The sequence below is a fragment of the Rhinolophus ferrumequinum genome, chromosome 11 (assembly GCF_004115265.2).
Source record: "Rhinolophus ferrumequinum isolate MPI-CBG mRhiFer1 chromosome 11, mRhiFer1_v1.p, whole genome shotgun sequence".
Lineage (NCBI taxonomy): Eukaryota > Metazoa > Chordata > Mammalia > Chiroptera > Rhinolophidae > Rhinolophus > Rhinolophus ferrumequinum.
Window position 1 is genome coordinate 57,664,469 of NC_046294.1, and position 24,258 is coordinate 57,688,726.

The 24,258-nt window shown below is 38.6% G+C and overlaps 1 protein-coding gene across 12 annotated transcripts in view; it reads right to left on the reverse strand.

The window, feature by feature from the left end:
* Positions 1 to 24,258, reverse strand: part of DLG2 (discs large MAGUK scaffold protein 2) — a 1,874,701-nt gene that overhangs the window by 944,971 nt on the left and 905,472 nt on the right. For 8 of the 12 annotated variants that reach the window (XM_033121661.1, XM_033121660.1, XM_033121662.1 and 5 more), the window contains one exon: positions 12,682 to 12,843. In XM_033121661.1, coding sequence (XP_032977552.1) covers positions 12,682 to 12,843 — 162 coding nt within the window. The remainder of the gene's footprint in view (positions 1 to 12,681; positions 12,844 to 24,258) is intronic. The other 4 variants (XM_033121658.1, XM_033121666.1, XM_033121667.1 and 1 more) reach the window with 1 other exon arrangement.

The following is a 24,258-nucleotide window of genomic DNA, read 5'->3' on the forward strand; positions in this document are numbered from 1 at the left end:
ATAGGCAGAGAAGATAGAGGTAGCCACGGGAATCTGGCAGGGGTGGGGGACGTGTTGCTGTAAGCCCAGATAGTGAAATTCAAGCTGACAAACAACAGCCTCCTTAATCTTATTCACTGCCCTAAATATGTTTATTATTATCTTCAGTGCACAAATATGGAAACTAGGGTGCAGAGAGGCTCAGTGATTTCCCAAATGGCACGCTGCTGACAGCAAGCCCCCATGCCCGGCAGCTGTGAGAGATGACAGCATCACTACAACGTAGACTGGTCTTTTAGGTATGAGTCCTCCCAATTTGGTTTTTCTAAAACTATCTCCTCAGTGGTTATACAAACACATAAAGTGATACCAGAGTTAACTAATAATAAGGCAGATGTTATTCTTGCTGAATCAAGCTGATGCACGCAATTCGGCTGGAGAGATTTAGGGTGACAGCGATTTTTGTCCAATGTCAACAACCTGGATTTGGCCCTTTGGGAAAGCTGAAAATTGGCATAAACAAATAAAGCGTTAGTGATTACAGTTTCCGGCAACATCTAGAAATTGGAAGAAGGAAACTTCTGTGACCTGCCGTGTAGAACACACTTGCTCTCTACTTTTCTCGTGAAAAGGAGGAATAAACTCTGGGCTAGGAATCCTGTCTCAGCTTCAGCTGTCTGCCTAGCAAAAGTCCCATAACCTATCTGACTCTGTTTTTTATGTGTAAAATAACAGAGTTAGACTATGTTATTTCCAATGCGCCTGCTCAGTTCTAAGTTCAAGGATTCTGTTGAATACCAGGTCACCTGGCTAGGGAATTGACTGCCTGGGTCCATACATGATCTAAATTAGAACAGGGTGTCATGTTGTTGAGTAAGGGGCCGGGGCTCCAAATTCATGTAAATATGTTGAATGGCTAGTGGTGGTAGCTCTGCTTTAATTGTTCATAATAGAGAAATAAAACCTGTTTTCAGAAATGCTGTGTTTAAGTTTTGTATTGCTTGTTTATAATTAAAATCTGGTAATATAAATGTCTTATTGTTCTCTGCGAAAATAAACCACCAACAAAACAACTTATTAAACTAAATTCCTTCACGTATAATTTGAGGAGATGAAACCAAAACAAACAAACAAACAAATAAACAAACAAAAAAACTCTGCAGCACCAGTTCTAAGTGCAACTACTATAATTTCAAGCTGATTTTCACAGAAGACCCTTGATTTCTCTGTGTGCCCTGGGACTTACTGGCCCTTCGTGTGGCGGGGGGAGGTTGTTCTCCCCTAGTGTAATATGTAAAGGGACTTCAATAAAAGCCTCTTGAACACATTTTAAATGAACTTAAATATGACCTCGAAATTGGCCACTCTAACACCCTCAATGTTCTGCCAGTACAGAAGGAACAGATCACCTCCCTTCCGAGTGGTTTTGGTGAGTCAGCTGGCCTGAGGGAATACATCCTTAGGAGTGCTGCACCGGGCTTAAATCAGCTAGCTTGACACTGGCAATTCCTCTGTGAGTGGGGGAAAATCAATTCAGCTTTCTCAACCACACTTTTTCATAAAGCCGTCTCTCTTAAATAAGCATCATGAGGTTCTTTTGTACATGACTATAGAGGAATTTAAAAATCGCCTCCTGGGATACTGTTAAGTAAGGTTAAATAAGCACTTAGTTATATAGTTTCTGTTCACTAAATGATTCATGCACCTCTTGATTTCTCGAATGGTGTTTAAGTTCCTCATAGAGAGAAATTCCTTTTATTACCTCTGGTGGTGTTAAGCAAAGCCCTGGGAACACACATGGCAATCATTGAATCAAAGCTGTGGCAATGTGGAGTTCGAAGCAGCCGTTCTTGAAAGTTAGTGTGTAACAAAGTCACTGGACAGGTAACAAACATACAGTGCCCAACTTTGGTGAAGTAGGATGGGGGTCGACCTCTGTGTGATTCTGAGACACACCCAAGTTTGAGAACCACTGGTTTAAGTAACTTAAATGGTAGTAATGGCAGCCACAACAGAGACTGGGCAGAGAAAATAGGAGTACTTAATACTGGAAAGAGTTCAAGCTCAGGCTCTGCCATTTCTGACCCATGTGTTCGAGGGAATGATTTAACTTCTGGACCTAAGGTTTTCTTCCCCACCCTCTTCTGTAAGATGGGGAAGTTGGAGCAGATCAGTGACTTCCTGACTTTCTTGACCTTGATCACAGTAAGAAATGTATTTTACAGCATGAGCCAGTGCACACCCAAACACATCTACACTAAACAGAAACAAAGGTTTCTACCTGTGATGTACTCTCATATTTTATATTCTGTTCTTTTATTCTATTCTAAAATTGCCAAGGAAATTCAATGCACATCTTCTAATGGGTCAGTCGCAGTTTGAAAATCTGGATTTGATGAGGTCTACTGTCCCCTTTAGTTTTAAATCTGCATTATTCTCACTTGCTGATACTCGAAGAGTGAGGGGTCTGATGTCAGACTAGCTGGACTCATATCCCAAATCTATGAAGAACTAACTGTGTGACCTTAGACAAATTTTTCTAACTTCTTTGTGCCCATGTCCTTGTCCATAAAGAGGGAATAATAAGAAAACCTATCTCGTGGGGTGGTTGAATGAAATAACCCAATACATGTAAAGCACAGAAAATAGTGTCAGCATGTATTAGGAATTCAATAAATGTGTTTTATTAGTGTTGTTATTTCTTCTAAATCAATCTCCATACAGAAAGCTTGGTGAGCAGATATAAATACAAAGAAAGAAAAATTCATGAAATTAAATTTTAGACCTTAGCAGCTGCTTCATACCCCTGTCCTAGAACCTAATAGTTTTGTTGAACAAATATAAATGGACAAAGAAAGACTGCTGATACAGCCCAAAGCTCTTTGTCAAAGAGAGCTCCAGGTTAGTATGTACTTGATTTCAAGAACAACAAAATTATACTATACGAAATGACACTAGAGTGATTCCTTAGAGTTTGCACAAGCGAGAGTTTATTGGCATTTAGAATTAGTAGAGTATGATTATAAATACACTGCTAGACTTAGAACAAAAACGGATTCAATTTTCATGGACTAATAATAATATTCTCTAGACTTGCAATATGGTTAATGTGTGAATTCAGTAAGTTCGGTACATGCCTCTATTTTATTACTCAAAGATACTAGACATCAACTTGTTACTATGAAATATGCTTCTTTAACATATCAGGAATTATATATCTAAGTCAATGCTTCTCTCCAAGTAGACACTTTGAAAGATTATACACATGTTACAGACTTGTTTGGACTACCTGGCCATGCCCCCAATTTATTTGCTATACTTTGTTTGAACTAGCCAAGGTGACATTCACATTCACGTGAAAGACAAAAATTTTGGATAATATACCCTTGCTTACCTGAGGTAGGGATATTCTGTAGTGTAAAGCCATTCTTTCAAGGACAACAAGTATGAAGATATGATAACAAGTGCCATCTTTATTGAGACCTCAAATGGTTGATTGATCTTAAATTCAGATTTGCTCTCGCATACACACAAATTTTTCAATTTTTTAAGTATAAAATAATTACCATTTACTGAGCACCTACTAGGTGCCAAGTGCTATACTAACGACTTTCCATGTATTATCTCAAGTGATGTCTACAGTAACCCTGTGAATTATATACCCTGTTTCCCCAAAATTAAGACCTCGCCGGATAATCAGCTCTAATGCGTGTTTTGGGGCAAAAAAGAATATAAGACCCGGCATTACATTACATTATATTATATTACATTACATTATATTATATTACATTATATTTATTATATTATAGAACCAGTCTTATATTACAGTAAAATAAGACTGGGTCTTATATTCATTTTTGCTCCAAAAATCGCATTAGAGATGATTGTCCAGCTAGGTCTTATGTTCAGGGAAACACGGTACTATTACTTACAACAAAGAGGAAGTTGATAGATTTGCTAAAGGACACATCTAGAAAGCCAAAGAGCCAGAATTTGAACACAAGTTGGTCTGATTCTAAAGTTCATTTGCTTTCCATTAGCTGAGAAAGAGTTAAAGATTCTATAGCCCAATCAAAGTCAACACTTACTTATGAATGTATGGTGTGCCATTTGAAATAATTTCTATGTATCTTTGCTAATAAAAAAGAACTGAAAACACACTTCCTGAAAGGTTACAATTCCAATTTTTTTTTTAGCATGGAAGCGTATAGGGATTATGTATCATTTTAGGTCACCAACTACAGCAGCATCATTAACGACAGTAATAATCAGTATCCTTTACTGATGGGCAGCCTCTGTGAGCTTTATGTACATTATTGCTAATCGTTACAGCAAGTCTTGGTGGAAGTGAAACTTAGTCTTGAGAAGAACTTCTGTGTGTAATGGAGTTTACTCTTTCCGAATATCTGCAGCTACAAATAATCACTAATGATACCTAGAATTCTTACAAATACTCCTCATGTTTTTATGCCTTTAATATGCACAACAACCTATTATTTCTTAGAGAAAAATGTATTACTGGTGTTATAACTGTTGTATAGATGAGAGAAATAGAATATCTGGATGTCATTCCTCTGACAGCTTTCCAAACCCACGGTGGGAACTCATAACCCACGGTAGGCGAGTTCTAGATAGCATTCTTGAATTGTGAGATACTGCAGTAGGTCCTATACCTACCATTTCCTTCTTCCGTTTTCCAACCTCTGGCTTAAATATACAAGGCTATGCTATTAACTTTCCAGTTAATAATTACTGAAGCAAGAAATGTTTCATTTGCGTAGACTCTCAATCAGGAGCTTTTGCACCTGGATTCAGGATGCATCTGTCAAAGCCATATTTCACTCAAACTTTTCCTCTCACCAAGGTCTGGGCCTGGAACAAAATGCGTTATTCACAAGTATGAAAATCTCTGCCAAACCCTTTTTATAATTTTTTTTAGCTAAGAGCTTCTCAATTTAGCCTCACAAAACTCAAGTTTTTTTCCCCAAGACCAGAGGCTTCCTCAAACAACAACTCAGCTACTTCTACCATCTAGTGGCAAGAAACAGAAATGAACAGATTTTATATTTTTGAATGCTACTAATTTTCTAAAATAACAAAATTAGCTTAGTTTTTAATTAGTAACCTCACTAAAAGCACTATGGCTGGAGATGAAAAAATATATTTATTTTTTTCAGTTGATTGTCAGGATGCCCGTCATGACTATTAGAATCAAATATATACTAATACATCCTAATACTATGAACAGCAATAAGGAAAGCTACTCTTTTTGTGCATTTCTTATGTGTCAAACTCTGAGCTGAGATCTTTGTATAGATTTTTCTCACTTAAACGCCATAGAAGCAGATGAGCAAATGCCATTATTTAACAGTTGAAAAACTGAGGCTTAAGGAAGTTAAGTAACTTGAGGGCGCCCGCACAGCTAGTAGGTACAGGATCTGGTATTTGAATCTGGTTGAGTCTGATTCTAGAGGCAAAATGAGCTTTAGGTTGTGTTTTTCTATTGGTTGTGTGAGCCATAGTCTATGCGTCTGTTGTAGTATTTTAAAAAGTGCATGCGCCCAACCAAAAAATAATTTTATTTGGAAGAAAGGGTTCCATGACCAACATGTTTGAGAAATACTCTGTATTTCTCCATCTTATCCTCATCTATATCCTCATTTTAGAGGTTTATATTACATATTATCACATTAAAAATTCTGAGAAATCCTTCAATATGTTAATGGGGCTAACTTCTCAAATGTTTTCAGCATTCATCCCTTTATTTTTTCGTATAATGATGACAAAATCCCACTAGGTGCACTTTGGGAAATCCTGGTCTAGTTTCATTGTAGATGCCAATAAGAGAGAAAAAAGATAGAAACAAAACAGAGAGGCAGCCCGTTTCATAGGATTTTATTTTTATTAATAGCAAGACACATGGAATATCTAGAAGAAAGGACAATATCTAGTTCCATAAACATTATTTATTAGGTTGGTGCAAAAGTAATTGTGGTTTAGAAGGTTAAAAATAATTTCAAAAACCTCAATTACTTTTGCCCCAACCTAATAGAATAATAGAATAAGGTATGTATAAAGAAGCTAATTGTTCAGACTCTATGTGCCGTATGATGTTATAACCAAGTGGAGTCAGGCAAGAGTTAATAGGCACGCTTTCCTGGAGGAAGAGGATTTATTGTACTGTTGGCTAAAACATACCTTCCTCTAAGCAGGCTCCCAAAACTCTGGTTGAAAGAAAAAATAGGCAGTGAAACAAAGTGCACTTTCTCTTTCTTGCCTGCAGTTCTGTATATCAGCCTCCTCATTCATGAGTAATGCCCCTATAATTTCCCAAACTTGCGCTGCCTGCAGATTTGTCAATGTTGTCCTGTATGTATTCAGTAAGCACCCAGTTGTTCAAGGATATAGAAGTCTATCACAATCTCTCATACTCTCACTTTCCAGTAAAGTTTTCCAGAACTGTTTATTTTTGTCTCACTGAGAATTAGAAGACATAAAATCATATTTATCTGATCAAAGCAATTCATATCGATCTAAGAAAAATAGCTGCAAACTTCCTTGTAAATAGTCACTGAATCTAAGATGGCTTTGACTGCAAGACACACCATTTTTTTCATGTACGCTAGGAGATACGGCCAAATTTAATTGCAAGATGCCATTGATTTTAGGGCACCTCCAGATTTCAGACATGTAGTACATGAGGAAGCAATCGGGTTTAAAATTGATGAAATTCTGTATCAGTGATGACAAGGAAAGGGAAAAGAGGGCAAGGGAAAGGGAAAAACAAGAAGTCTATGCCTTGATTTCTATCAATGTCACCAACCTTCCAGAAGGCAATTACTCATAACAGTGTTCATACTGATGCTTAAAAATAATTAAATTTTGAAATTAATTTTAAAAAACAGTATTTGTTGAAGAAATGAGGGTATAATAATGAACAAAACCGATATAGACCCTGACCTTGAGGGTGTTAATATAAAGATGGTAATATTGACAGTAAATTTATTAAAACAAAATAAAACTAATGGCTATGAATAAAAGTAGAATTAAAGCAATCAATTCTATTTCTAGTCTAACAAATGTCATGGTAACATGAAACAGAGCATAAAGAATAGCGTTATTCACTGAGTGAGAGTTGAATGTGTAACTTCTGCACTGATTATTTCTGAAAATGATGATAGTTTATGAAATTGAGCATGTGTAGAATGAATATTTGAAAAGAAAGAATAACCAAATAAAAATTGCAGAACTAGATCTTGCTGGGTCCTGAGAAGGAGAAACATGAGGGTTGTGGTGGGATGGACTTAGCTGGGTTCTTTGATGACACAGGAACCTAGTGTAAGGAGTGTATCTCAAAGTGAAAAATTCTTCAGCGGCTGAAAACAAAGTGTGTCTCTCTTGCTAAGCAACCTTGTATCCATCAGGGGAAGAATGGATAAAGAAGAGGTGGCACATATATACAATGGAATATTATTCAGCCATAAGAAAGAATGAGATCTTGCCATCTGCAACAACATGAGTGGACCTAGAGGGTATTGTGCTGAGTGGAGTAAGTCAGAGAAAGACAACTGTCATATGATTTCACTTATATGTGGAGTCTAGAGAACAGGACAAATGAACAATCAAAAGAGAAACAAGCTCATAGATACGGAGAGCTTTCTGACGGTTGCCAGATGGGTGGTAGGGGATGGGTGATGAGGGAAGGGGATTAAGATGTACAAATGAAAGAGTTACAAAATAGTCATGGGGATGTAGAGGATAGAATGGGGAATATAGTCAGTAGTATTGTAATAACTATGTATGGTGTCAGATGGGTACTGGATTTAATAGGCTGATGACTTCATAAATTATATAAATGTCTAATCACTGTGTTGTACACCTGAAACTAATATAATATTGTATGTTAACTGTAATTGAAAAGTAAATATTAAAAAAAGAAATAAATTCTTACAATCTCAAAAAATTTTTTTAAAGAAAACTAGCCCACAAATGTTAGTTTTTGTCACGAAAGCAGAACATAATCCCTTGGGATTGAAATATTTTAAAATTAGAACCTGTTTTCCTTATATTTCCTCATAATGTTTCCATCTATCCACACTCTTCATGGTTCCCATTTAGAAAACTATATTTCTGATACATTCTCTTATATTTTATATCTGCTTAATTTTTACAGAATAAAGTTCTATGAAAAAAGAATCTTCAACTTTTACACACGTGGAATCAATGAATAAAAATTTAAAGCTAAGGTCTCTTTAAAAATACAATTTAGAAGAAGGTGATATAGCACAGAAGTGATAAAAAATACCAGCTTTGGATCCAGAGAGAACTGAGTTAAAAGTACTGGAATTCCCATCTACTAGTTCTGTGGTTAAAGGGAACTATTTAATTTTAAAATCAGGTATACTATCTCTTAGAAGTAAAATAAAACAAATGAAATAAGCTATTTTAAGCTATTTGTAATGGTAGCTAGTTGATGACAATAACAAGATCAAAACAACATTTGGTGAGAGCTTACTATGTGCCAGGCACTTTCTAAGCAGTGTACATGTATTATGTCATTTAATTAGTATAAAAATCCTATGAGATAGTGTTATTATTACTTCCACTTTAAAGATGCAGAAACTGTGTTACAGAGGTTAACTTGATGAAGGTCATACAACCATTAATCGAAAAGGCTAGGATTTAAATCCAGGTATTCTAATGTCCAGATTCTTAAAAATAAGTCAGACAGCCCCCCGCCCCCACCACCATATCTCTTCCTCTCTCAATCAATCTCAATCTCTCTCTCTCTCTCTCTCTCTCTCTCTTTCTCTCTCTCTCTCTCTCTCTCTCCTGTCGCTCAGAAAGTACTGTTAGATGCCTGGGGTCTCACAGTATCTAAGCTTCACAATTTGAATTCCTGTTGTAGAGTAAGAGTAAGTAACAGATAATTAGAACTCAGGTCCCTTAATTTTTGGGTGCCCCCCCAAAAATGTATGCACCTTACTTGTATTCATCTTTTGTTATCAGTATACATTGAGTATTACAATATTAACGCAGTTTTGTTTTCCTTTCTTAAAATGAGTATACATTTTTTTAGCCATATATATATATACATATACATATACATATACATATACATATACATATACATATACATATATATATATATATATATATATATATTTATATTTTAATGCCCTTTGTTTCCCCATCATCTATTAGGGTGCACATAGTAGATACTCAATTAATATTAATTGAATTGACCTAAACTGCAAAGAAAATGCTCATGTTTTATATTATAGGCCAATTTCTTTTGTGGAAGATTCTAGGTAGCATCTGAAGAAAGAGCATTCCCATCTTGAGGCAAGGAAAGCAAATTCCCTTGAATTGACCGCTAAATTGCATTTCTCTTTCCAGCCCCATACTTCACACTGGCCAAGCCACTCTAATGAAAACAAGCTAAGCAAGCTCATCTATCAGCCAGGCAGTGGGTGTGCACCTAAGGTAGATGAATCTTAGAGAGGCTTCAAGTGATAACGCGGAAGAAACGATTGTCAAACCTGCAGCAGTGAGATTACTCAGCTAATGTTTCAGAGGCTGTTCAATGCAACGTTTAAACTGCTATCCAGCCATCTCACATGCTGCTTAGGCATGCGTGTGTAAATTCCTAACGTATGCTAGAAAGCTACAGTGTCTCCTAGGTAGCATTCACAGGGGCAGAATCTGACTGTATCTTTTGCCTTCTCGCTTTTCTCCCTTTTAGTGCTTGACCAAAGAACACCACACAGATCAAAGAAGCAAAGAGGTTGAAAATATGCCAGGTCTACCTGCGAATATGTACCTTCTTAGCATTTCTCTGACTCTAACAGGCTTCCTTCATGAGAAAAATAACACATTAGATTTTTAATCATGGCAAGTTTTCCAAACACTTGAACTGTGATCATATAATAACTGCCTTTAAAACTTGATTAGGAAATGTGTCCTGTTGCTATAAAAAAGTACCTGTGCTGGAGCCAACCTGTGCAGGCATGTGCGAGCCTTGTGAGCCCCGTGTTCCAAATACTTTCAGGACCTTCAGGTTGGTCCTGAAATCAGCCATGGTGGGGATATTTACACCATGAAATTGGCAAAGTCTACACATCGGAATGTTGTATTTTTTTTTTCCTGGAGAAATTGTGTGTGTTTACCTCTATCACTATTACCCCTATCACTATTGCTGGTAGAAGAAAGGTATACAATCTCCTCATTAAGGCAATCTAACAATATATCTTGTTCAGCATAACCAACACTGCTAGCGGGTCCTGGCCCCGGAATAGTGACCTCACAGCCTGGGTTTAGAGTCCTGGGTGAACTCACTTTTCTATCCTCTTCAGAATATCTTGGGGGCTACACCCCTGAGATGGTTCCAAAAAAGAAAGAAAATCTATTCTAACCTTCCTGTTTCATATCAGGGGTTTATTAATTGTTAGGTAGCTACTTTAAAAATTGATGTGAACTGCTTTCAATAAAAACATCACTACAGTAAAACCATAAAAAAAATATTTATTTTTAAAGAACAGGATAAGAAATAAAAGAAAACAAAGAAATGGAAAACATAAGCTAAGGAAAACCACTGAAGTTAAAGACACTTAACTCTGAGATTACTGGTAAGCAAAGGATAAAGGGAAAATAGGAAAGAATCCTTTATATCTGAGATCTAATCTTCAGAAAAAGCAAACTTTTCCCTCAACTCTAATAAGGCATTTTCACATAAGGCATTAAGTACAACACATGGTAACATTACACACAAACTATAGATGTTCAGATAGTTATATAGTCATTTATATGTTGAAGACTTAATTTTACAAAATGAAGATCCTATTATGCTTTTATTTTTGTTTTTTTGTTTGTTTTGTTTTGTTTTTTTTTACTGTAAGCAGGCTGGCTTTTGATTAGCCTCAATTATCCCACTTAATTTGCAGCCTTTAGGAGCTCTGCTCTATGGAAGTGCTAGGAAGGGGAGAAAGACAAGTTGGGAGGGAAAAAAGGAAAAGAGGCTCCATCAAGGTCCTTATGGGGATTCTTTCAATCAGTTAGAAAGAAAAAAAAACAACAAAAAACAAAACTGAAATTGAAGTACGCTCAATGCAATCCAGTCTCCCAGCTCTGCCCTTTCTCATTTTATACAGGTCAGCACACAGAAAAGAGTATGGGTGAACATTTGTTCGCAAAGATAAAAGGGTCCTTAAAAAAGGAAGGCATTCATCTGACCGCAGAATAGAATCATTGATTCCTAGAGTTAGGCTAGACCTTAAGTACAATTTCATGCACCCTCTTGCGGAAGGAAGTCCTTTCACAATACCACGGCCAGGTCATCATCCAGACAGGGCAGTCCTGCGTTTTGGGGGTAGCTCTAACTGTCAGGAGTTGTGATCTTATAATGATCACAAATATACATTCTCGTTACTTATGCACAATGGTTCTATTTCTGCCCTCTAGGTGACACCAATATTGTGTTTCTCATATGAGAGCCCTTGTGGTGTAGAAGGTAAATAAATCCCCTTAACCTTTTCTTCTCCAGGTTAAACATATCTATTTATATCAGTCATTCAATGATTTCCAAAGAGACTCTAGGGAAGAATTGAACAATGAATTCCAGAGTCATAATATTTACATATTTTTACATATTATACAATATTTACTGGAATTTTACAATTAGCCTAATATTTTAATTAATTGATGGTAACTAGAGCTAGTTTATTTGATAATAGATTGTTAGAATTCCAGGTTACTTAAAATGTATCAAATTTTAGAATTATATTAAGCATAATAGCCTTACTTTGATATTTTGGAAAGTATAATAAGGTCCCAAAAAGCATCACGGCCAGCATTATGGCTACATTTTTCATTGTAAAACAGCCATATGGAAGTGCTGCTGAAGCGAATGTCCTGGCTAACAAAAAAGAAAAACACCTTTTTTCAGCAATAACAGGTTATTTGGTAGTTTCATTTTGTTTTTCATTTCAATTCTCCTCTATTACATCATTGACTCTAGTTCAATTTTTCTTTAAACGTTAATCAACATTTATAAGCTATTACCCAAAGCACAAAATCCCTTAGCATCAGGAAAGAAAACAGCTGAGGAATTTGCAACCAAAGAGCACAGAAAATCCTCACTCTCATTCAATGGCCCCTTCTTGTCAAAATACCGTTTATCAAGAAATTGTTTACAAGTAAGGAAAAAAGGTAGAAAGTGTTTGAAGAGTATGACACCAAGTAGAAAGGAATACAGTATAAAATAGGAGTATTGATGACCTAATTCACATATTTTCCCTTTTAGTCGACACGGTAAGGCAATCACTATACCATGTTATATTTACTTCCATTGTTTTATCTGGGTCCAGGAATAGAGATGGAGAGAGAACATTTGAACACAACCCTGATGTACTCCAGGGCTTTTAAAACATGGGGTTTTTATTTTCTCTTTCAATTTTTCAATCTTGGCTCTTTCCTTAGCCCATCCTCAGCACCGAAACGGACTTGCCAGATACTCAAAGAACTGCAAGAACAACTGCCCTGTGTCAGGAATTCCAGGTAAGCCTCTAAACCACAGAAAAATCCTTTGGCAACCATGGGCCACTGTAGTGTTTTAAAAGAGCCTCATTGAATCAGGCAGGCAAACATCTCCCTTAACCACACAGACCGACCACCGCCGCCAGCTCTAAGAGCAATCCAACTGACCTTCAGAGGAGAGATGTGAGACTGCAAGACGTATCCGTGGACATTTTCTATTTGAGATAGGTTCTTTTCTGACACATGCACGAGTTCAGGGCCTCTTACTTCATGGGTTAGTCGAGGTAAGGAATGATCGTGTGGGGCATCCTCATCTTGGTAGCGATACTTCTAGGAGAAAAGACAAGAAAGAAAAACCAGCATTAGTGCTTGCAAAGGGTACCGTTCGGAACCTCATTTCTAACTTCATGTACAGGAACCAGTGTGTACCTATTGTTGACCTCACCAAACAGGCTTTGCTGCAGACTCTTTTGGTGGTCCCCATAAACCAGGTCAAGTGCTGGTAAACCAAACATCAATACCGACCGACGCGGATGACTTGCTTTTGCCTGACAAAGTACTATCTCTGCTTATAAGCGACAGAAGGGTGACAACGAATGATCCCTTTTCCTCTTTCCTTTATCATCTTCCTTCTACATGCCTGTAACAGTCACAGCAGCCTCTGACAAAGGCCGTCCTGTGTGACTTCCAAACAGACCCAAGGAAGCTGGCAGAGAAAGAAAAGGATCAAGACGAGGAAGCTGAAGGAGTACAGCCCTGGCCCTGGGATCAGTCTCTATCTTTAGCCTTGGCCTGGGTTTCCTATCTTGCTTCATTTATACTTGTATCAGTACTTTTCCTTTCCTTCTCATTGTTTCAAGGCTATTGGACCTAGGAAAGAAAACAGAACATTAATGTTGGAAAAATTCCCCGGGGCCGAAAGACCTAAGAAAGAGGCAGACAACTCCTGAATTACATCGAGTTTTTTTTAAGAAAACTTACAAACAGAACTCACAGACAGACTGGGGCAGCAGCAAGATAATAAGTTTCCTCACCCAAAAAGGATGGGGCTTGTTATATAGGACCAAGTGGGCCCCCGAGTGGCACCAGGCTCACACAGGTGCCTTGTAGCCCTGTGGCTCATGCGTAAGGGCTGTTTAATCCAAACCAGTAAACAACTTAATGGGACCACTTGTGTATGCAAGAATATTCTTTTCAGCAGACACAGGCCCACCCCTCCTGGGTTTAACTTGTGGTCAGCTTGCTTCTTAAGATGGCTGCAAGATGGTGTCAGCCACATTACGTGCCAGTGGTCACTTCACCTAACAATTCTACGAACCATCCACAACCCAGCTAGTAAAATGTTAGTTAGCCTTGCTTGGCCTTTGTTCCCTGTGCGTGGTACAGGGGGGTATGAGGGATAGGAGTCCAAACATCGTCATAATAACACCATCTCAAGCTTAACCGTGACGTTTGACATCATCCCTGTACTCCATTATTGTGATCACCAGCAGTTATTTTTTTTCACGTCAGATTACTAACATATCTTCTTACAAAATCATGCCTGTTTCTTTCATTTTTAGGGTGAAAAATATAATTGTTTTCAACAGCTGACTCATAGTCTGGCAGTAACAAGAAGAACTACCCAGGGGTGGCAATTCAATCTGTTGTCCACTCTTTTTCATAGGTTGATTATCATCACTTGGATTTTTCAGAGAGGATTTCTCTGCTATGGTTGCCATTTGCTAAGCTTAATATTAGTTTCAAAACAAAAATTACAGTTAACGACATCTTGACTACAATTTGCAAAGGACTCTAATCTATTTCATCCATTGTAATCTTTCTTATCCGTGATCGTGAGGTTCCATTTTACTTAGGAGAAAACTAACACTCAGAGAGGTTAAGAAACTAGTCCAGGGTCACCTAACTAGTGGGCATCAGAGGTGGGACTCTGTCCAGGTAACTTCAATCTGAATCCTTTCTATTACCATCAACCCCTCCTCAACTCTCACGAGAAGATGAAACTCAAGTTTGATAACTCAGTCAACAGCTTGGTAGAAAACATTTCACTGAGAACACACCACAAAATGACGTGAAATCATTTCTGTGAACTGCAAAATAACATACTTCTGTTTTCTTAACCTTATGAATAATTTGGGAAGGTAAGCTGCCTCAGAAACATGGCTCGAGTTTAACATTCATTCTCGATCAGTTATGTGTCCATTGGGAGTGGAATAATGTAATACATATGCCCGTTTTAGTGTTTCTGGCTTTCAGCCCACCCGCGCTCCACATCTCTCCCCCTCTTTAATTCTATCTCAGGGAGGCACTACCATCTATGCAGTCACCCAAGCCAGAAAAGTAGGAGTCAGTCAGACTCCATCCTCTCTTTCACCTCCCCCTACCATCTGCCAATTTAATAAATGACTGAGGCTGCCTAATTTAGATCCTAAATAATTCTGGAGTCTATGCCATCCTCATCCCCCGCCACCAGCACTCACCTGCCCACTAATCTACCCACATTCAGATTCTCTTCAGCTCTCAGCCGGGCCACACAACACCCCCTGGACTGGCAAGACTGCCGCTAAGCTGACCCCTTTCCCATCCATCGTCTCCACTGCACCTGGAGGCGTTTTGAATCACCACCTGACAAAGTCCTGTCTTTGAACTTCTTAGTGGCTCCCACTGCTCACAGGCAGAGCTGAAGCCTCCTTACCCTGCCATAAGCCAGCCCCCAGCACCATTACAGGCGCTGAGCCCCCGTTACTTCTGAACTCTTTTCTCTCGCCATTCTCACCACAGGACTGTGTTATAAATACAAACAAATCATTACTTCAATTTTTTAAAGCTTTTTTAAAAATTGTGGTAATATACCCATATAAAATTTGCCATCTTAACCATTTTAAGTGTACAATTCAGTAATATTAAGTATATTCACATTGGTATGTAACCATTCTCCAGAAGATTTGCATTTTGCAAAACTGAAACTCTATACCCATTAAACAAACACTCCCCATTTTCCCCTCCCACAGCCCCTGGCAACCACCATTCTACTACTTATGAATTTGACTACTTATGTCAGCGGAATCATAAGTATTTATTTTTTCATCACTGGCTTATTTCACTTAGCATAACGTCCTTGTGCTTCATCCATGTTGTAACACTGTTAGAATTTTCTTCTTTTTAAAGGCTGAATAATATTCCCTTGTATGTATATACAGCGGTACCTCAGTTTCCAACGTCATCTGTTCTTGAAGACCGTTCGAGTTCTGAAACTGAGGTGCACTTTCCCCATAGAAAGTAATACAAAATGGATTAATCCATTCCAGACCTTTAAAATCAACCCCTAAAACTGCAAATTTAGCATGAATTTTACTATCTAATGATACCATAGATCCATACAATTTATGGCGTTCATTAACCCGAAATGTTCAATGGAGACATTCGAAAACTGAGATACCACTGTACAACACTTGGTTTATTCATTCATTTGTAGATGGGCAGTTTGGTTGCTTCTACTTCTTGGCTATTGTGAAAAATGCTTATGTGAGCATGGCTTTACAAATATCCTTTTGGAGTTCTGCTTTCAATTCTTTTGGGTACATACCCAGAAGTGGAATTGCTGGATCAGATGGTATTGAATTTTCAGTTTTTTGAGGAACCTTTTAAGCTTTTTAAACCTTAACATATGTGTGAGTAAAGCCATATTCATGTCACTCATAGAAGTCTGAAACATAAAGATCCAAAGACACCAACCTACAATTCTGCAGTTAACATGATTACTGAGGCTCTACAAGGATTCCTATAATACGATTCAGCTGGTTTGGAGAAAGATCTCATCCATAAAAATATACACCACAGTCACTTGTTTGGATAAATAACTATCAGAACACAGATAATAAACTTAGTTGAACTTATGTAGTGTCACAAATAACTTATTTTAAATTATTTTCATAAATTTAAGACCCATTTCAAAGACCGATAAGTCCTAAAAAAGACTGTAAAACCCATCAATTAATATTTTATTAGTAAAAATTGTTGATTTTAACATCCATTGATCTTTTAATCCTCAACTTTCACATCCATTTTCTGGGAAGCTTTTGTGAACTGCAAGTTTGTAATTTTGTGTTCACACAGCTCCCTCAATCCCCCAATCACAAATCTTAGTATGCTGTATGGTTGTGTATTTTATGTTTGGTGTTATACTGAACTGTAAGATTTGTGAGGACTAGGGCCATTCAAGGCCTTGTTTATCCTCATATCTCCAGTCCTTAGCCAAATGCCTAGCACATATGCTCAATAAGTACTTTTTGAATAAAGTTATAAATGACAATTGAACAAGTGAATGAAATGGGTGTCAGTTGCTTAAGCTGCAAAGGTATTTTGACTGCTAAATACAACCTGTTTCGTTGTAAAACATTAGGAACTCAGGTTCAAGAAAAAAAGTCAACCACATCATTTGCTTGACACAATCTTAAAAAAACACCAGATCCTTAAATATTATCTCTCTCTCCTCATCATTCCTTTCAGTAATATATGCTAAGACTAGAAACTGAATAAGAACTGTTTCTTGACCTCAAAACAACCATAAGTTATTAAGTGAGTCATACATACGTGCAGCCAAGTCACAATGTACAATGATAATGACTATAAGTACAAACTGAGTTCTGTGGGAGCAAAAATGGGTCATCACTAACTCTATCTAAGGCTTCCCAGGCTAAACCAGAATCTAGAATGATAATAAAAAGGTAAGAGATATTCTAAGCAAAGTCAACAATATGTGTAGAGGAGATAAGTGATAAGAGCGGATGGTATTTTAAGGGAACAGTGAGATCTCGAAATGGATTGTAGCAGATATTATTGTTCCCTTACCCGAATCTATGGAAATGCCTTTCACACACCCCAGGCCCACATCTGCGAACTTCTCAGGAAGCTTGCCCTTGGGGGAGTAAAGCCTCCTCACCTTGATGTGACTGGGAGTGATATTGGTACTCCCAACTCCCACCCCTCAGAGTGAAACAAACCCTGTCATGCAAATTACCCTCCAGAGCACCTGTGGGATCAACTTGAAGCTAGACTCTACCTAAGCCTGCATTCTTACGGAACTCCTTGGTGCTCACCTCCCTGCCTTAAGGATTTCTCTTGGGAACTGCCCTCCACAAATCATGCTCACACTAATACCCACACTTCAGGTGAACCTAATGTAAGTGCTGGATGGATCCTGGGATGTGAGGTAGAGCATGGCAAGAGACGAGGACAGGCAGACCGCTATCTAGTGTACAGGGCCCCATTTAAGAGACTTAAACAATACTCTACCTGATGCCAACCAGATACACCCCTCCTTCTTTTTTTGTTTTTTTCTTCCAGTTTTCTACAAGTGGTGACTAAGCACAAGATGACCGGAACTGGTGAGAAGTACCATATTTAACTGAAATGTAAGCCTCCAAACAAATCACCCTGATATGGCATAGTCGACTCCCCGCCTGGATTCCACTTTGGCTGGAGCAAAAATGATTTTTTGATTTGTACTACTAACCTAATAGTAATGTTAACATTAATGCTAATATTAATGGAAATATTAATCCTCACACTAATGCCAATATCAAAACCAATAATAATAGTAGTTACACTTAATGTGCCAGGAACTATGCAAAATGCTTTATATGCATGATCATACCTGAAAGATAGGTGTTATTATTCTCCTGGTCTGAGGCTTGGATAGTTAGATGCCCAACTATCTTATCTGCTGCGTGTCAAACAAGGATTCAAACACATGTTAGTCTGACTCTACAGCTAAAACACTTAGATGTTCTTCCAAACTGGTTAGGACTCAAAGATCTTAAGAGACCCACTTTATCTTCAGGAAATACAATTCTTAGGAAATTCTGAACAGTCATCTAACCAGGGAGATTAAACAACTCCACAGAGGTCACATCCTGACTTCAGAATCAGCTCATTAGAGCTGGGCAATTCTGAGTCCTCTCTCATTCCAGGGCTTGTCTAGGAGGTACTGATGCCATTCTTGGCACATTTCAGGACTGTATTGCCTGTAAAAGGAAGGCCATTTGAGGAACACCTCCACCTCTGTTTTGAAATCTGTGCCTACCTCTTTCCTCTCCTCAACTCAGTCCACTGCCGGGTACTCCAGAGCAAAAGAACTTTTATAAACAGATTACATTTTCTCTCCCAGCTCTAATAGGACTGAGGCAGAAGAAGTGCTCAAGACAGCGAAGATTAATACACAATTCGTGTCCTCCTGTCTTGGCTCATTTTATTCCTCGCTTCTGGAGTGTTATCGCCTTCCTCCTTCTGAAGCTTAACCCCTCCATTCCAGGCTCCTTCATCAGGCAAACTATTCTAGGTCCTTGATGATTATAGGGTGTCATCTCCTCTGGGAAGCATTCTCTGACTGTTAAGGTTGAAAGGACGTCCATCCTTTACACTCCCATAGTATTCTGCACAGATTTCTGTCATTGAGCAACAACTCTATCCTGCAATGACCTGTCTGCGTGCCTATCTCTCCTACAAATGCCTCATGAGCAGAGATGGAATCCTATACGTCTCTGAATCTCCACTGCCCCGTGGATGCCTGACAAGTAGTAAAAGATCAAGATATGTGACCACTGAAGTCAGCTGAAATAAGCTGAGCCATAATATGGCATACCTGATCAAAAAGCCCTCCCCGCTAACTCTGCATGCAATCATTGTCGTACTCCTCTTTTACCCAACAACCCCCTGTGGATGGACAAAAGCTGGGAAGTCTGACCAGATTCTGCTCACACATTCTGTGGGTGCCTGTGTGAGTCAGAACCATCCTGAGTTACCCAAGATTCCAATGCAGGAGGCTCCGTGTGTCTGATCCCTCAGTGGAGGGAGGATCTCCTGCACAGTTTAGAAGATGGTGTTGCCCTGGCACCACTAGCATGTGTATGATAACTGAGGGAGAAGTCACAAATCTTTCAAGGCCTAACAAATAAAATTTGGGTCTATCTCTGTTTCTGCATAAAAAATGCTCTGCTTCCCCCTTGCAGCAGAAGTTGGCACTGGTCTAATGAGAGAGAGAGAGAGAGAGAGAGAGAGATCAAACTCAGGGAGAACCAAAACATGTCTGTGTGCTCTTGAAAGGTAAGTAATATTAGAATACCAACAGTTAGTGAACACTTTCCATGAACCCTTCTCTAAGAATGTTACAGAATTATCCCATTGAAGACCTAAAGCAACGTTATGAAGCAGGTGCACAATTAAAGAATGTTTATGGTTTCTTACACAAAGCCTAACATTTTGGAAATGCTCAAAACCTCTTAGTCCCACTGCGTCTGTTATCTCTATTGACAAATAGCATTCTCCGTGGAGTCTTATCTACCCCTCTGCGACTTAAATTCTTTGAGGGCAGGAACTCCTACCATTTACGTTTGTCTCCCGCACAGAGGTCAGGCCACAATACAGGCCAAGTAGTGTGTGTCCAATAGGCCTGGCTGACTGAATGCTGCCGCTGGAAGGAAGCCGCTTAGTTTTAAAAATGTGCTTTGGCAGAAGCACATCTTTTAGGGGAAGAATGAAGTCGGTAAGAAAGTTAAATAAATAATAGACTTGCAAAGATTAATGCTTCCTAAGGAAGAAGCGACTGCAGCTCAGAAAACAGGGAAAACTAAGAGGGAAGAATGCAGTCTTGAAAAATGAACCACATGGAAATGAAGGGTTTTTCTTTCCTCCCAAGACTATAAGGTTAACTACCATAGTAGGGTAATCACATCCAGGCCCTCCCAGCGACCATCTTATTTTGAAGAATATATGAAGAATATATGTTGTTTAAACACTTTGACATTTCTTTTTAGGAATTTTATTTACTGGAGGCTTGTGCGGTATGTAGCCAGCCAGCTCTCTTTCCAGCTCCTTCCATTTTCCATGGTATGTTAGCCTATCTGTGATCTCTGCCACATCTTGGTTACTATTCCGATTGCATCCTCTCTCCAACTCACTGTCTTCCTCTCTGAATGGAAAATACAGGTTAAGAGAGAGAGAGAGAGAGAGAGAGAGAGAGAGAGAGAGAGAGAGAGAGAGAGAGAAAGAAAGAAAGAAAGAAAAGAGAAGGTTAAGAATGGCTGATGCCACTGATCAGATCAGTGTTTATATTTGTTTCTTTGATTTGAAATAAATTCTCTGAATGATATTTTGGCTGGAGCAAGGTTCTCTTTCCCCTGTCATTCTTTCTGGCCACTACCCCGATCCATTATTCTAGAACAGTCACTCGTATGTTGCAAATCTGGCTGGGAGGAGTGTTAGGAGGAAAATGGGAAGACAAAGGACGAGACATGCCACACATCATTTTCACCTTTACTTCTTCCTCAAGGAGACCTCCTGGCTTCCCAGATCAGTGGGTTCTCCTCCCCCTACCACACCACTCCCTGCCTCACGGGAGTTCAGGGCATCCTGGCCTTATTTTTCATAAAGCTCATCCCATTTTAATTTTACATTTATTTCTGGGATCACTCTCTTAATGTTTGCCTCTCCCATTGAGCTGAACCCGCCACAGGGTCAGGCATCCTGCCAGCGTGGCTCACTGCTGCCCTCTGGTGCCTGCTATATAGCAGGTACTCAGTCAGTGTTCAGGGAAGGAGTAAGTCGTTGGTAACCAAATCCGTCCTCAAAACCTATTACATTACTCGAAGAGCTAATAAAAGTGGGTGGAAGCTCACCGATCACTGATGGCACACAGATCTCCCCAAGTGAAGTTACCCTTCCAAAACAAGATTCACAATCAGCAATAGAGCTGGCCCAGAGGGCACCTGAAAGAATATTTTGAGGATTGGAGCAGGATGTAAGAAACAGGACTGATTTGATAGATAAAAAGCCCTCCCAGGTACTGCATTTGAATTTTTTCAAACAAAACTCACAAATGAAAAGAAACACTTTCCTGCTTTTTGCTACAAAGAACAGGATAAGTCAGGATGTTAATTAAATTACAAATCAGCTGTGTTCTTGCAGCTGACAGAGCTTTGTGTGCTACCAAGCAACTCAGATATTTTAAATCCTCTGTAATTACCTACAATGGAGGAGCTGCCAAGAAGGACGCTTTCATGAATATTTAATGGATCTTAAGATCCTTTTTAAAGAACTGGTGATTTAAATAATCATGAGGGGACTTACTCTAGCTCAGTGCTGCCCTACCATCTGTTAACTGAAAATGCTGGAAATGTAGCACGGTAGGAAATGCACTTTCTCTTCTAAAACTTGAGCTACGCCCAAGACCTAGGGGAGGCCAGGATCACACAAAAGAGGTAATTGTATCGTTAGACATTCTGTAAGCTCTCTTAACAAGTCAGAATGGGACCACAGACCTAGAATCTGGGAAAATCATGGGTCTGCAATTCTAAAATGAATTTGTCTAAGATGCCACACATTCAGGGTGCTATTTACAATTTAGAAAGCACTTTCAGAATCATTGTCTCAAGTAATTTTCTCAAGACTTGTAAAAAGAGTATTGTCACTCTGATTTCCAAATGAAAAAAAAACACAAAAAAACAGGATAATAGTCTCCAAAGTGTTAAACAAATGGCAAAGCTGGTTTCATACCAGAATAACCAGCTGATTCAAAGAGATAGCCCAATGTAGTGGAATGTGCATAAATACTGGTATTAGTCATGGGTTCAAATCTTGCTTATGCCACTTGCTAGCTGGAAGATATTTGTCAAATTGCTGGATGTGTCTGAGCTTCAGCTGAGTGGAGCTAAAAGCTGGGAACTACAGGATCTACCTCATAGAAATATAAGCATTGAATGAGACTCTGTATTTCTGGCACATAGTAGCTGCTTGACCAATCTTAATTAAGACTCTCCTTTCTGGAACTGTCAAGTACTTTGCAGTTTGCACGTCTGTCATCAAAAAAATGAACTCTTCAGACTGTTAATGCTGTCAGCAGAATGAAAACTAATGGGAATGGTCATTTGTAGCTTCTAATTATGTCTATAATCTTTCTCCTCCTTGGGTCATCATACTAGAATAACTTTCTAAAACCTCAGCTGTAGAGCAGTGGCTAAGAGTGGAGCTTCTGAAGAGACTGTTGGAATCCATTTGTAGTTCTATCACGTGCTACATAACCTAGGACAACTCCTCAAACTCTGTGAGACTTGATATCCTCATCTGTAAAACAGGACTTGTATTTACCTCAAAGAATTTTTTAGAAGGCCAAGTGAGATAATACATAGAAAGCACTTAACACAGTATCTGTGACCTAGCAAGTGGTCACTTAATATCAGCTATGAGATCTTACTGCAACATTAGATTTTTGTACTTGATTATAAAAGATTTTGGAAATTAAAAAAAAAACAAAAAAACAAATACCAAAAAAACCAATCAACCAACCAAACAAACAAATGAAAAAACCACCTAACTGAAGGATAGAAAAATGCAGCTTTTTTTTTTTTGCTTTAGTGTCTTCAAAGCATAGAATTACAACTTTACTCTCTGTAATACATAGACTCCGTGTTCCAATCTCATAGCTCTCCTGATCCCACAAAGGACTTTTCAGCCTTCCTTTATGCCATCCATGTTTGAAAACCTTCCCGGTACTCTCAACCAATTTCCTTTCAACTCAGCCTGCTTTGCCCTTTCCATCTCCTAATACTCTTCTTTTCTCCCAACTTTTCACTTAACAAGAATTTATTCCAGCTATAAAATAAATAAGTCATGAGGATGTAATGTACAGCAAAATAACCACAGTTAATAATACTGTTATAAAAACAAACAAAAATTTGTTGAGTACCTACTATGTGCCAGACGTTGTAAAGGCTTGAGATACAACAGTGAACAAGCTTCATTCCCTCCCTCCGCTTTGTTCTCGATGTCTTCTCTACCGCTAAATAACCTTCCCAACTGTCTTTCACCTGGCTATTGCTCAACCTGAAAATTTAGTTCATCGATGATTTCTTCTCAGATGCTTTCCCTGGACACCCAGGTTTGGCTAAGTGACCTTTGTCTGTGCTCACATGATTGACATCCTGAGAATCCCGCTTTCTTAAAAAGTATGTATGTATCTGCTTTCCTCATGGGAACATAAAGACTTCTTAATTCATTAGTATGCCACCAGCAGCAAACATTCTGCCTGGGACCCAGTAGGTGCAAAATAAATGTTTCTGAACTGAATTACCCCTTGGTGGAGATGTCAAATTCCTCAGAAGCTTGAATACTCCACACCTCGCACATCCTGGAGTAGCATGTACCCAAGAAACCTGTCTGGATTCTATAGGACATCTGGTTATGGATCAGCACCCTGTAAAATTTTCAGTAATTAAGTGAAAAACTGGTTCATTGTGTAGTACAGGTAACAAAGTGGGCTATTTTGGGGAAATGGTTTAAGTTTTGGGTCTGAGGCAAGTGGGAAGGAGCGTTGGCTGATGGCTTTCTGGAGCAAGAAGTTGAAAGGACGAAAAATTGGGACATGCAAGGGAACTGAGAAAGTACCTTCCTTTCCTCTCCTCTGCCAGCACTGAGTTAGAGCAATCACAGAAGCACAACACATAAATGAGACCATCCCAAGTATCTTATCCTAGACTCTCTAAACCCCAAGCCAGCAGCTGAACACACAGACAAGAGTACCAACCTTAATCAGCACAATAAAATATACTGAAGTGTATGTAAGGCAGGCAAGAGGTCTGGAAAAATACACACTACGTTGACACTAATTGTCTCTGGGTGATTATTAATTTCATGTTTTGAGCTACATGTATTACCTGGAGAATAAAAACAATTAACAAAATAAAATACAGA